We start from the raw sequence: 14,117 nt of genomic DNA, 5'->3' as shown, positions 1-14,117 counted from the left end.
GTGACACTCTCAGCAGTTGCCAGCTATGGGCTGCTTACCAGTGTTTCTCTGAAGTATGTGCTGCTTTTTCACATGGTGTGGATTCCTCATCCACAGCTGTTTCCCTAGGTAGTATCTGTAAAATACTCCACTAACTGTTTTTCTTTGTTAGTAACTGTGGTAACTGGTCAGGAATTTAATGTGGATGACAGTGGAGAAGAACTTCTGCAAACTGGCCACGTGCTAGCAAAGGAGTTGGGGAGAGTATTTGAAAGAGTACTTGAAACAGTACACTTGGAAAAGTACATTATGTCTTGCTTGGCAGTGGCACCTTACTGGTGTTAGTAAACACAGGCACCAAGGACTTAGCTCCTCTGCCTTGTATTGATTCATTTAATCTTCTTGTAACCAAGTCCAGCTTCACATAGAACCACGAAAGGAAAAACAGCTGCACAGAATGCAAAAAAGAAAAAAATCAAAACGAAGACAACCCTTCACAGATGGTGTACACACAAAAAAATAGATAAAGTGCATCATTTGAGTATAGGGATCTTGGTTACAGCCAGTTACAGATCAGGTAGCTCAAACCAGTGAGTGTTGGCTGTACTGTGTACAGTAATCTTGTCAGTTTTGGATGATCTCTGAAGTGCAGCTGGTGAGGTTTTGTGGCTTTAGTGGTCTTTTGTGTGAACCTCTGACATCAGTGCCCTAAAGGAATATCAGCCAGAGGACGTCAGTTCCAGCTAACCATTGTTCTGTGCCAGTTTCTTTAGGATTTGTAGCTCCTGTGCTCCAGCACTAAGCAAACACATGAACCCTGTGGCTCTCAGCCTCCCCTTCTGTCCCTTGGCATGTACATTCACTCTCAGATGTTATGAATTTCACATCAGAAAATATTCACACATCATTAGAGATATGCACAGGACAGGGAGATTTGAACAACTGGCAACATTTTCTAAAACTGACCTCTGAGAGAGATTATAATTGCAGCTAGTATGTTAAATGCATTGGTAGTAGGAAAATTACTGTGTAAGCCTTTCCTCTTGAGGAATCTGTCACTGGGGGAGGGTTGGGATTTTTTGTCTCCATGAAAGCCATGTTCACATATTTTTGTGATAAAATAAGCCTTTTACTAAGCTACTAGTAATGTTATCTCTGTGCAGTGATGGCAGAAGGAGTGCATGTTACTCTCACACCATCAAGACAATTTTTAAATAAATGCAATTTTCAGAATCTCTAGTGCTAGTATGACAGAGAAACCATGAGAAATGGTTTCTATCTTAACTCCTGTTTCTTCTCTTTGAATTCTGCACAAAGTTGCATCAGGTGTTGGACATGACTTTGACATTGTCACTTTACTGATGAATTATGGTATATATATCTACATGATAAACACCAGCATTTTATTTGAATCCCTACTATTTAATGCATCATTGTGTGAGGTAATATGATGTGAACTTTGTGTCATCTTAAACTGTTTTTTCCTTAATGTCAAAACTGTGTTACCAAGAGTGTGGCTGGCTGCTGCTTTAATTTCATGCTCTCCAAACCCTTCCATGGCCTTCTGAATAAACTTTGTGCTGCTGGTGTTTTCTCAGTGTGCTCAGCTTGTTAGCTGAGTACCTGGGACATGTATTTGTCTATACAAATTTCTTCTAATGTGTTATTAACCCTATTTTACACAAAGTGAAATAGAGAGTTTGGGGAATTTTTAAATTTCCAAACACTTCATCTCATGGAAATCACATGCATAGAGTATGTTTAAAGAATTGAGGTTTGAGTTCACTCTTTTATGATATCTAAACACAGGAAGGTCAGTGACAGAGCCTACATTTAAATGAAGCCATTCTGGTCTCTGTGGAAATGAATTGCCATTTTTTTAAAATTCAGTTAATGAATGGATTTTGTGTAGCTCAGATTGCTCCAGCCCCAAGGGATGGAGCAATACATATATCAAGGTCTATCTTGTCACATACTCCTTTTTTATTAATTTCTTCTGGCATGCTTATGCAATTTATTCTTGCCTGTAAAGGACAGCACCAAGTAACCATTAGTGGAGCTTTCATTTTAGTCCCAGCTTAAACTAATTTTGAAAGTTAGGCAAATGTTAGGTGTGTTGGGTTTACTTGGCAGTACTTTCTTAGATTTCAGTATAAACTTTCTTATTTAATTATTAGTTTGAAATATTTAACTTTGGGATAATTATGAACTAGTATTTTTTTAAACTTTGAGTTATAATACACCTTTGGTTAATGTATGTTTTTGTTTGAGACTTTCTTTTGTTTTCAGTTCTTTGCAGTTAAGTCTTTTACTCAGTCATGTTATTTTATCTTAATCGTAAGGTTTTGAACAAGAAGGTATTTGTGATTGCACGATTCTTAGAATAATGGAACTCTGATCCCATTTGGGAAATCTGTGTTAAAAGGAAAAAAAACAAATATGCATATGGCTCTATTCAGATGCTGATTGAATTTTCAGCAGAAATTGTCAAAGAATTCTACTAGATGTAAAGTTGTGAAATGTATAGTATTCCTGTTAAATGACATCTTCTCAATTGCATGAAGATCAGCTATTAAACACACTTTTATTCTTGAAGAGGCATGAGTGAACTGTAAACACATTTAATCAGAATTCTTTGTCATTATCCCTTCTGAGTAGAATAGTGCCTAGAAAGTGCCTCAGGGCTCTGGAGAAAGGTAAGAGAAGGGCTGTGTGTAATAAGTGCTAGGAATATGAGACTTCTGAATGTGGAAGTTTTATATTCTGAATTTTAATTCCTTTTGAATTGTAAGTCGTTTTACAGCTCAGAAGATGGGGCTTAATATAGAAATTGCAGGATGAGATTGTTAGGCTTGCATTAAACAGGAAGCAGGCTGAGGTAATGAGAGAGAATCTATTCTAGGTTTGAACTGTAATTTTACATACATTATTGCACCAGTGACAGTTTAGGCACATAAATGAATTTGAGGAGTAACCTGGAACCTTTCAAATATGAAAAGCTCATTGTTTTGGCAAAGACATCTGAAGCTAATTAAAACAGTAAATAAAAGTGGTAGGGGTGTGGCTTTAATTCTCTTTCTCAATACATATTTCTTAAGTAATAGGAAAAAATGCAGCAGTAGAGCCACACATCTCCTTTTTTTTTTTATTTCCAGTTACCAAATTCCCATTAACAGCTCCTGGCTGAAATCAAGACTAAAGCTTAGCTGTCAGTGTTTGAGACACAAACAAGGATGATGCTTTTGAGCCAAAATAAACTTGTGCTAGTTTATTTTATAGCTATCTGTGTAAATGTTCATTACTACAATACTTCTGGGAGAAGGAGTTCTTGTATCTAACCAGGCATTTCCAGGCCTTGACAGTCCCCAGTATATATTGTGAGTGGAAGCTCTGAATTATGGGATAGTTTTGGATGCTGATTTTACTTGCAGGGTATCTACACACCCAGCATATTCATGTAGGGTATTCTCTGTTCTGGAAGCACACTGCCATACCCAAGTGGCCTTGAATTTGGTTGTGCTCAGTGCAAGACCACTTGTGCAGCATAAATTGCATATGATTTTCTTGAAAAACAGCAGGTAACTGTTCACATACAACTCTGCAAGGTTCTGCTGTTTTACCTGAAAGTAAGTTTACCCTAAAGCTTTTTGTTTCTTAGGGCCACTTCAACCACCTCAGACATGCATATATCACTATACCTTTTTCAGTTGCAGTGTCTGTGTCTGTGTCCTTGTCATTACTAGGTGATGGACACCACTTGAACTGTAAATGCTCTTGAAATACCTTTCTGCCATCAAATTTTCAAAGGTAGAAAGGATTCTGATCCTCTGGAGCCCATATCATCTTTGAAATTGTGCATAATAGTTCTTATGATTTTTTTTTTTTTTCTTTTAAACACAAGAAGGAACTTCTGGCATAATGTTTTTCTTGACTTGCTGACAGCTGCTGGTGGTAGTGCCCAGCCACACTGAATTTAGTGTTTCTTGGCATTTCTTGCTGAGCAGTTCACAAAGGCCATAATGTTGCTTGCTGGTCTTAAAATCTCCATCAGACAGTGTAAGACTGCTCTTTCTATTCATAGTCCAGCTAAAGCATTTTTCACATTGATGATATTTGGCTCAAAAGAAATTTTCTGTCTTCATCAGACAGTAAGGACCAGTAGGGGAAATGCTAGCAGGAGCATGGCTGTGTTCCCAAATCTGCCTGACCTTTTGGATGAACTAGGCAGATCCCTTCTGTTTGCTTTTGATGCTTCTCTCAACCTTGTTTTGCATAATTAAGGCTGCCTTAGGCAGAAACTGTTTCTTACCATCATTTTGTGAAATGCACTAGACAATGGGACCAGGATCACTATTGGAGCCATCTGGGTGACACTGAAATGCAAATAATAAATCATCCTTAAATTAAGCCTTAAAATTCCAAGTCCTCTTGAATTGCAAGTGGTCTGCTCTAACTCATGTCCTACTGAAAAGCTTGATTAGCTTACATAATCATTTGCAGGATTAGTACACACTCTATCATCTATCAGTATCAGCATAGTATGCTCCTAGTATTTCTATTTTTATTGATGATTATTACAGGTATTCAGATTATGTGTCTCATAGAGATACTAGCATTTATAGCTTGAATAATTAATGTGTAGTTGTTAAGCCAAAAGAGAGTGACATCTGTTTTGCCTGTGCTACTCTGCATGCTCTTACTAAACAAGTCTTATGAGATTTCATTGTTTGGGTGTGTTGGTTTGAATAGTTTGTTATATTTTATGAAACATCTTGCTTTAGAATGGTTTCTTTTTCTAAAGAATACCCTTAATTTACAATATTAGAAGTAATCTATTCACTTCTTTTGAAATACCTAATCCCAGCTGACTACATTATAAACAGTTTTATTTATACCTAGAGTGGGTTCTGCAGTGAGTGATGGGACACACTTCATGTATTTGACTGAGAGTTTTTATTTTTCTTTTAAGCATGATGGAATTCTAGGGGTGTGTTTACAGTCATACTTTAAACAAATTTTATCACCCAAGATTTCTAGAAAATAAATCAATAGAGATTAAAATGATCCTTAATTTCAGTGCTCCTTTAATAGGAACATTTCCATCACTTAGGCATTGTGTTTGCAGTAACAGATTTAAGAACTGTATCAGCTGCTGTGCACTGATTCATTTTCCTGTGTTGCATTTTATATGGCTGCATTTAGAGAAAATGCTTTCTTCTAATAGACTAAATGCTGGTCCAGTGATCCACTGCATGGATCTCCATTTATAGTTCACTTTTTAAAATAAGTGTCTTTGAGAAGAGCCTTGCAGATGTATAGAAATACACAGTTGTGTTAAGGGGGAAGCACTTGTTGTGTACACTTGGAGGATAATAGTGTTTGTGCTGGGCTGTTTACAGTTAAGGCTGATGTTGTCCCTGTCTGGAATTCTGGTGTTGAGTAATAAATAAGCACAAGCCATTGGCTAGTTCATGCTGTTAAAAATTCCCAAGTCCTAGAAAAATTCCTGGAGAAAAGGTGTGCTGAATTTTCTAGTTACCAAGTCACGCAGAGTATGATGGTATTTGAAAAAGTACTTTATCATAATGCTAACAATACCATAGTATCATTTGTTTTACAGAGTCTTATTCCTGATACTAGTGCCTCTTAACATTGTCTGTTATATTGGGAGATAAGATTTGGCTGTGGTAATTTTCTTCCCCCATTGCTCAGTGGTTTCCAGACACACAGCACACTGTCAGAGAGAGAGAGGCAGATATTTGATAGAAGGTTAACTGAATTGCTTCAGTCACTTAAGATTTTTCATCTGTGGAAAGCATATTATTTTGAGTGTCCACTTTTCTTTTGATTGAAGTTTTTGTTTAGGAACAAAAGGTATTGTCAAAATGCTGTCACATTTGGGATTTTAAGGGGAGTCTTAGGCTATACGTTTTAGTTTTGTACTGAAAAAGTAGTATTTGGAAACATTTGAATAATTTTAAAGTGGCATGCAATGTAGAATAAATGTTTCTGGGTGTCTGTTCTGCTTTGATCCTGTGGATCTTTCAGGATCAGTAAATGCCCTCTGTGGAATAACTATACCATATTCCAGAAGGAATGGTCCATTTAGAGTGTAACTCATCACTGAGAGCGTCATCCAGACAAAAACTCAATTTCTGTTACAAATTCCAGAACCATCCCTGTGTAGTTCCCATGAATACAAACAATAGCTCAGAACCTAAAAAGCTTCTTAGCTCTAAATCCAGGAAACCCAGACCCACCATTCTGACAGTTCCCATTGTAAGGAAATTGATGACAATGCTTTGGGACTGTTCTCCTTTTGCATGCTTGCACTGTATTAACAGAGCACAGGGAATGATGGATGCCACCTGCTATAAACATTTGCCTTGATGCATGATTATGATATAAATAAAGAGCCACAGTCTAGTTTGTGCCTTTGCCTTTACTCACAGAGTAAGAGCTTTCAAAAAAGAAAAATTTCCTACTTTTTTGTTTGGGTCACTGTGACAGTAACACCCCTGTGGGTTACAGTGACTTCTTAAAGATGATGGCCCAGGTTCCTCTTTCCCATTGCTTACCACAGCATGGTAACATGTGCTAATTAATTTGTGTTTTGTAGTGTATCTGCACCATTTAAGTAGGTGGAGATACACTAACAGAAATTTTCTGATTGCCACCAGATCTTGCTCTAGAAGCAGTGTGTAGTGGCTGAATTATTTAGAAAGGTTGATAAGCCAAGCTAGCTCCTGTGGTAGTTCTTTTAAACCTAATTAACCTCTTTACAGCACTGCTCTGCATCATGTAGCGGCACAAGGTTCACTCAGGATTCTGTAACCCTGTGCTCAAATAGGTTTATCTTTGCTGGCTAATAAATACATTTAAACCTGCTGTTGTGCTGACTTCCCTGAGACCTGTTGAAGCATAAAGAATTTGTGTCAGTGGAAGAAATACACAGTACAAAACTTCAGTAGAGCAAGTCTTTCATCAATTATTGAAAGAGCCAGTCTGTCAAACCTGGGGATTTTCTTAAACATCCATCACTACAGTATCTAAATATTTACAGGTAGATTAGATCTGCAAGTTCAATTTTGTATACATTTGGACTCCTCTGTTATGTTCATACTTCAAGAACCTCTGTCTCACTCTTTCTCTCTGGGCATAATTTCTGGGTGTTCCATTTCTTGCCAATTTTTTAAAAAGAAGTCATCAAAGGGCATAGTAACAATCTTTAACTTACCAGTTTGTAGCTGTATAACCTCCCTCAGTAGAACAGTCTGAAGCAAATCCATTGAGCATGAATCACCTTTTCTTTTTCATGTGTTCTTAGACTTGGTTTGTTCACCTCTTTGGGCACATCATGAAAGGGGAAGTCCCTGGTAGCTTTACATCATTAAGATGTTCAGATTGAGCATCACTACAACTTCATCAAATCAACATGCAACCTTCACTGCCCTTTTTCTGTATTTCTAATGCATAAAATAACAGTGAAACTTTCAGATTCATAGAGTGGGGGCCATTCTTTTTTTATTGATGTAAGCTGTTAAGGAACCACCTTTAAGCTTCTATGCATTGGTTATAGGGCTCTGTGCAAGACTTCAGAGTGAGTATGACTCAAGCAGATTCTTCTGTGGTTAGACAGTCCTTACGTTTATAGTAAAAAATAAACACAAAAAAAAAATTGGAAAGCTGAGTTTCAGACTGTTTATTTCTGAGCTCTACTTGCTTTTGGTTTTCAGCCAGACAACCCTGTGCTTAGTCATTTCCCATGTAAATAATTGAGATTGGCTGTCACTTTCAGCACGAGTAATACCCACTTAATTTAACAAGTCTTTGCATGTGCTTAACTGTAGCAAACTAGAAATGTTTTTGTTGGTTTAGCTTTACATCCCGTTTTTGCAAGATTGAACCTACAGTATTGCCTAATACAAATTAGACTGCCATAGTCATTCTCCTAACTCCCTATAAAGTGTAATTTGTGTGGTTGTGTTGGGAGCTATTTAGGATGAGGTATTCAGTTAGGACTCCACAACTGACAGTGTTTCTGGGGAAAACCATTCATCTTCAGTCATCATTTTTCAATTCCTGTTCTTGCTAGTTTGTGTAACCTGAGCTCTACAAAATTTTGCTTAGGTTGAAGCACCATATGGCAATTGAAAGAATTTGTCAGAAGAAAAAGATTGCAACATTAGAAAAGGTTTAGAACATTAAGCTAGAATTGGTAATTTAGAAAAATTTGTTCTCTCCTTATAAGTTATTAGTGCTAGTGCTAATATTTCAGAAGTTATTATAGAGTAATATGCTTAGTTGTTAAAACTGCTGTGATTGTTGCAGTAACTAATCCTTGTCTGGACTGCTTTTTCCATGAGGATTTTGTTTAAGAAATGAATATGGTATTACCTTTGGTTTCTTTTAGTAAAAATATATTACCTGTAACTGCGTCTTGTGAGGAAGTCTATAATCAAGTAAAATTAGTATTTTTGAAATTTGCACAGAATCTGTGTAACACTATATGGTCAATTCCACCTCTTCCTAATGTTCATTTTAGGGTTCTGTGTAATACCTTCTATGGCAGTTCCAGAAATATGGGGTATATAGGATGAACTGGAAATAAGGGCATGTCCAATTATTCTGTGGTCACATGAGATCTAAAATCTGTTCTAGGAGGGCTACAAAGCTGCAAGAACAGTTCTGCTAAATATGTTAGAACCAGAAGCAGTGATTTTAAAACCATCTGTCCAGCTCAGGATTGGGATTGGAAAACAAGGGCACAAAAATGAGCAGAAATCTTCAGTTCTGAAAAATTCTAATACAATTCTTGTGCAATAATATTCTGAATAAGGAGTTCTCTCTTGAAAATTGAGAATTTTCTGAACATTATTTTGTGCTGTTTGCTGATAGGCAGTTGAAATTGCTTTTAGAAAATAACTGTTCAGCTGAGTTTGCAAAGTTAGTGTGGGTTTCTTAGGGCCAGAGCTGCAGAGTGTGTCTTAACTCTTGTTTTCCACTTCCATAGCGCTCTGCCTTTGTTCATCTGTTCAGCAGCTGTTAATTGAAATAGGCTGATCACCTTTTGTGCTGCTTTTCTCTTTGTTTGCTGGTGTGCTTTGCAGGTCATTGCCAGTGACCCCTTCTGGGTGCCCACCACGGAGGAGGAGTACCTGCACTTCGGGGAGAAGGCAGACTCGGAGAACCAGGCGCGCAAGTACATGAACGCCGTGAGGAAGAGGAAGGGGCTCTATGTGGAGGAGAAGATCGTGGAGCACGCTGAGAAGCAGAGAACCCTCAGCAGAAATAAGTAGCTCTGCCTGCTGCCTTTCCCTCCTGACACAGCTGAGTGTGGGTGGAGTATTTTATATGCAGCAGATGCAAGATTTCATCTGGACTTTGTTCTTTGGTACCGTTTTTCTTACGTGCTTTGCCCGTGGCTTATGTTTTAATAAACTGAAGCCTTTCCAACTTTTGTACAGAGAAAATAGTTTATTTATTGAAATAAAATAGAGGCGTATGCACTGCAATTGGTCTTGATTTTTAAAATTTAATGCCCTACAGAACATCCTGTCACAAGGATTAGGAACTCCCAATTCAATTTGTTTATTTCTGATTTGTCACATGTAATTGCAGTAAGAGTTGGTTAACTGGCTTCTTGCAAAATAAACCATGCACTGAATTTAGCTCTTTAATGGTTTTGATTGTTTTTTAAATTCATTTCCATAATGTATTTGTTTCTTACCCATACTTTTCATAGTTACCTATATGTAAATGGATGTAAGTCTATTAGGAATTTCTAAACTTATTGTTTTACTCCATTCCTCATGTAGGCAGTTATTTAAAGCAGTAATGTATCTTCTTTAAATCAGAGGGCAAAAAGAATATATGTGGAAGACAGCACTGCAGAAAACTGAGCAAGATTTGTCTTACTTTCTCTCCTTAGAATACACCTTGTTAAGACACCTTATCACAGACTAGGTGAGGGGACTGAGTATCTCCAGTATAAACGAGAAACTGGACATCAATTTTCTTCCCACACTTTATGCAGGAAGTTAAGTACATTTCACTTGAAAACTCTGGCAGTAAAAGCACCCTTGATTAGAGAGGATTTCCTCAAATATATCTGTCTGAAACATTTTTTCATTTTTAAACCTAGTGCCAGACAAGTGCCATTTACAGATGGGACTAGAAGCTTGCAGGTCTGCTTAAAACCTCCCACAGTTTGACTTGGCAGCAGAACTCAAACTGGGAGCTCAAGTGACTTCTCCTGGTCCTGATCATATCAACCTAGATTCTTCAGGGAAGGTGTCTGATAGTTTTGCTTCTTCTGTTAGGGTTTCTCCTTTCTAACTTCAGTTTGGTTCAGAATGCTGTGTAAACTTTTCTGTGCTTCTTGCTAGTTTCCTTTGGAAGCAGAAACAGAAGAGGATGTGGAGGAGAGGATGTGAATGAGCTGGATTATTTTGTCAGCACCATTTTTTTAATGCATAGTTTGAATTCTCACATAGCTTCTGATTCATTTCAGTTCTTGTTCATACCAGACTGCCTGTGAAAACCCAAGATCTGAGGCAGGAGAGTATAGTTTTCTTTGTTACATCATATATAGGAGAGGGACCATCATGAAAACAGGGATAAGGGCATTTTAGTATCTGTTGTAATGTTGGCACATAGTCCTTTGGTATTCATAAAATGTTTTAAAATTGATCCTTGGAGCAGAATCTCTTATTTTAAATCATATATACATAGATTGGGATAATGATAAAAAATGTGTACTTGTCATATTGTGTTATTCTTCACCAGTTTTACTTCTCAAATCTGCAGTATCTGTCATGTGCTGCTTCAGTACAGCCCTGAGAAGGAAAACACTTCCAGTGCTAATGTGAGTTGTCTGTGTAGGCCTTGCTGATCTTACTGGTGTTGAGACAAAAAGTTTACATGCAAGATAAAATATTTACATGTAAACACCAATTTGATTTAGCAGCATGTCTGAAGTTTGGTCTCTTATCTACTTAATGTGGCTTAGTCATATCCTCTCTTGTGAGTGTGTGCTTTTTGATTTGTTTTGTGCTACTTGGGATCTACTCAAAAGTAGATAAGATAAAAATTAGTATTTATTTTTATAGCACCTATTAATAAACTGAAAAGGTTTTGTTTTTTACAGCTGCATCATTCCATGTTATAAAACTCCTGCAAACCATGACTAATGAGAGGAAAAAATAGATACCATGAAATAGTGTGGTTTGGGCTGTTTGACAGATATTTTCTGTTTCAACAGATGCTGTTTTCCTACAGTAGCTTTGTTATTTATTTGTTCATTTATCCTTTCTTCCCATCTTCCCTCCTGCTTCATTTCCTATTTTACCAAAGATCCAACTGTATAACACCCCACCGGTTCTTTAGAGGAATATTTTTATTACCATCTTATTTCTTTTTACTTAAAACTGCTTATCTTTGTAAAAACTTGCTGATTCTGGAATTTGAACAAAAAAAAAAGGGGGGGCAAAATTCACTAGTGTTTTCCTGTTAGCATTTTCATGGCCTTGTAAAAGCCTTGTCCTTCACCCTTACAAAGTGACATGTCTCTGTGTTCTCCAGTGAGACATCTAGATGCATTTTTTCTCCCAGAAAAGCTGTTGGTGTAAAAGGATAACAATAAATAATAACTTGCCCAGGTAGTAAAAATAAAACTTTGGTCAGAAGCCCTGTGTTTCCTAGGTGCCCACAGAGGTTTCCTACCCCTGAGGAGGAGGGGACTTCAGTAGTTGCAAGATTTTTTTGTGAAGCGGCCACAGAGCACAGCTAAAATCTGCATCTTCTCAGGTGGAATTACAAATGGAAAGCAGATGGTTCATCATCACCAGTTCAGTGCTGGCTTTTTCCCTGGAGTATTTTGGGGTTTTTTGGTTTTTGTTTTTTTTTTTTTTGCTATACGGAGGCCTCAGATTTAGAGACAAGCCTTAAGAAACTTCTGGGCTTTAGTCATGATTCCATGACATTTATGTGGTTCATTGTCACCTCTGCCATATTTCCATGAAAACAGTAATTCTGGATTATAACTTTCTTGGGATAAAAAGCCCACAGTGTTAATCTAAAAAGGTGGCTGTGGAGTAAGCAACAGGCTTTTCAGAGGGGTAGTAAAAAATGATCCCTGCCCGTTTTGACACAGTATATTTTTATGGCATTTGGAAAACAACATTCAGTGGTCTTTTCATTGTAGGATTCAAGAAAATAGCTTGGAGTGGTCATCATGCAAAGCTGTCTAAATGCTGTGATTGTGGACCTGCTAGAGGTTGATAATGAGGAAGAGACAGATTTAATTGTGCTTTAAAAGACCTTGACAAAGTCCATGACAGCTGCAGGAATTCTAATCCTTTGCTGCATCTGAAGGCAGTGTAACTTTTTGGCTAGACTCATCCCCTGAGCACTCTTGAGATACTATTCCTGCTTTGTTCAAAGGGAGGATGCAAAGTCAAGGTCAGTCATGTGGGAGTAGAGGCTAAGATGACAAAAATCCTTCAAAAAAATGTTTATACCAGGAATTACACAGCCTTTAAATAGTGGTTTTTGGTTGCCTCTAATACGTGTGTGTGACTGTAAGTCCTGGGCTTTTTTAAAAAATCTTTCTAAGGCTCCTTTAAATGATGATTTTATAACAATCAGCCTGATTTCAAAGGCTGGTTCATTTGCTGGGGGATACAGATACATCAAAAGCCAACTGGTGCTGAAATACAGTAGCAGGAATGCTATGGAGCATTTTCTGCCTTTCATCTCCTGTCGTGGTAGCATTTACCTTCAGGAGATGAAGAGCAGGGCTCCTAGGAAGAGCTGGCATTGCTCGTGTCAGTGAGTGGCAGGAGGAGCTGTGGCAGCAGCAGCTGAAGCTCTGCTTCCCCTGGAGAGCTCCTGACAAGGGCTGCTGCCACTGCTCTGAGCACTGAAAGCTGATCCTATTTATGAATCCATGTCTTCTCCTTGTAATGTTGCTGTCTTGCAATATGAACAGCTTAGGAAGGTTATTTTAAATTAACCTTCCTGTGTTAAAACAATGTCTAGTCTGTTCCTATCTTATCCAACGTTGTAAGCATCAAGGCCAGCGAGTAGTTCGACTGCAGCTGGTATGAAAGGGGAAGGCTGGAAGAGTAATGTAAAAATGTTGTAGAAAAAAAAAATCACACTTGCATAGATGCCTTTATAGGATCTGTTTTTGTTGCATAATGAGATTGCTTTGTGCTCTAGAAGTGTTCAATAATAGATAATGTGCAAGTGGGCTCCATGGAATATAGGCTGCCTTGACAGGCAGTGTATTACCAGTCAGAGCAGCCCTTCTGTGTAGCCTTGCTTCTGCAAAGGACTAGGTGAAGAAACAAGCCTCTGTCTGCTTTTCTGTCCTGTAATTTCAACAAAAAAACTGTGGCAGGCTCATCATTTTGGGAGCTTGTTGGAAGGGAGCTGTGCATTCCCAGCAGCAGCAATCCCCTGGCTACACTGACTACAGAAAGCAACTCCAAATAACCTTTTCATAATTTTTCTGCCAGGACCTCCCAGTGAATCATGGCTTCTGTTGAATCTTGTTGCTGGGACAGGTGAAGCCTGAAGAACTGAATGGAATATTTTTCAGGGTTGGTGTTCTGAGATCCACTGGGGATGCAGTTCTGAGGCTGCCTGAAGGTGGGAGGCCCAACATGAAACTACAGAGCTTACTCTTTCTCAAGTAGGAGAATATTGTAAGAGAAATTCCATAATTATTCTTTTATTCTTGTGATTCTTGATTAAACACCCCAGAGCACATGAAGAAGCCTCTGCTAACCTGGGCTGGCAGAGTTTGGGCTATAGAAAATAGAAGTACAGTAACCATCCTGTAACTTGTACTTGAGCTTATCAGCATCATTTCTTCCAAAGAGAAAATACTAAAACTGTGATTGACATCACTGTGTCACAGTTACTTTAATGTGTATACAGAGCTGGTGGCTGACAAACTGAGCTCTGCTTTTACTCAGGAGCTTGCAGGCAACACATTTCTCTGGTCAGAAAGAAATGAGCTATGCATTTCTTCATAGGTAACTAAAAACCAGACAGCTTCATCTTCTAAATATGTGTGCGAGTTTCCTTGTTTTTGTGTATAAACAGGTTTAGTGTTGATATTAGGAGTC

The 14,117-nt window shown here is 38.0% G+C and overlaps 1 protein-coding gene across 3 annotated transcripts in view; it reads left to right on the top strand.

Moving 5' to 3' along the window:
* EFL1 (elongation factor like GTPase 1) overlaps positions 1 to 9,659 on the top strand; it is a 64,386-nt gene extending 54,727 nt beyond the window's left edge. For 2 of the 3 annotated variants that reach the window (XM_079317783.1, XM_079317782.1), the window contains one exon: positions 9,090 to 9,659. In XM_079317783.1, the coding sequence (XP_079173909.1) occupies positions 9,090 to 9,278 (189 nt within the window). In that variant the 3' untranslated portion in view covers positions 9,279 to 9,659. The remainder of the gene's footprint in view (positions 1 to 9,089) is intronic. The other variant, XM_079317784.1, reaches the window with a different exon arrangement.
* Positions 9,660 to 14,117: the final 4,458 nt, after the last annotated feature.

Source organism: Erithacus rubecula, assembly GCF_903797595.1.
Source record: "Erithacus rubecula genome assembly, chromosome: 14".
Classification (NCBI taxonomy): Eukaryota; Metazoa; Chordata; class Aves; order Passeriformes; family Muscicapidae; genus Erithacus; species Erithacus rubecula.
Note: the sequence above shows the minus strand (reverse complement) of the source record. Positions and strands in the feature narration are given on the sequence as shown.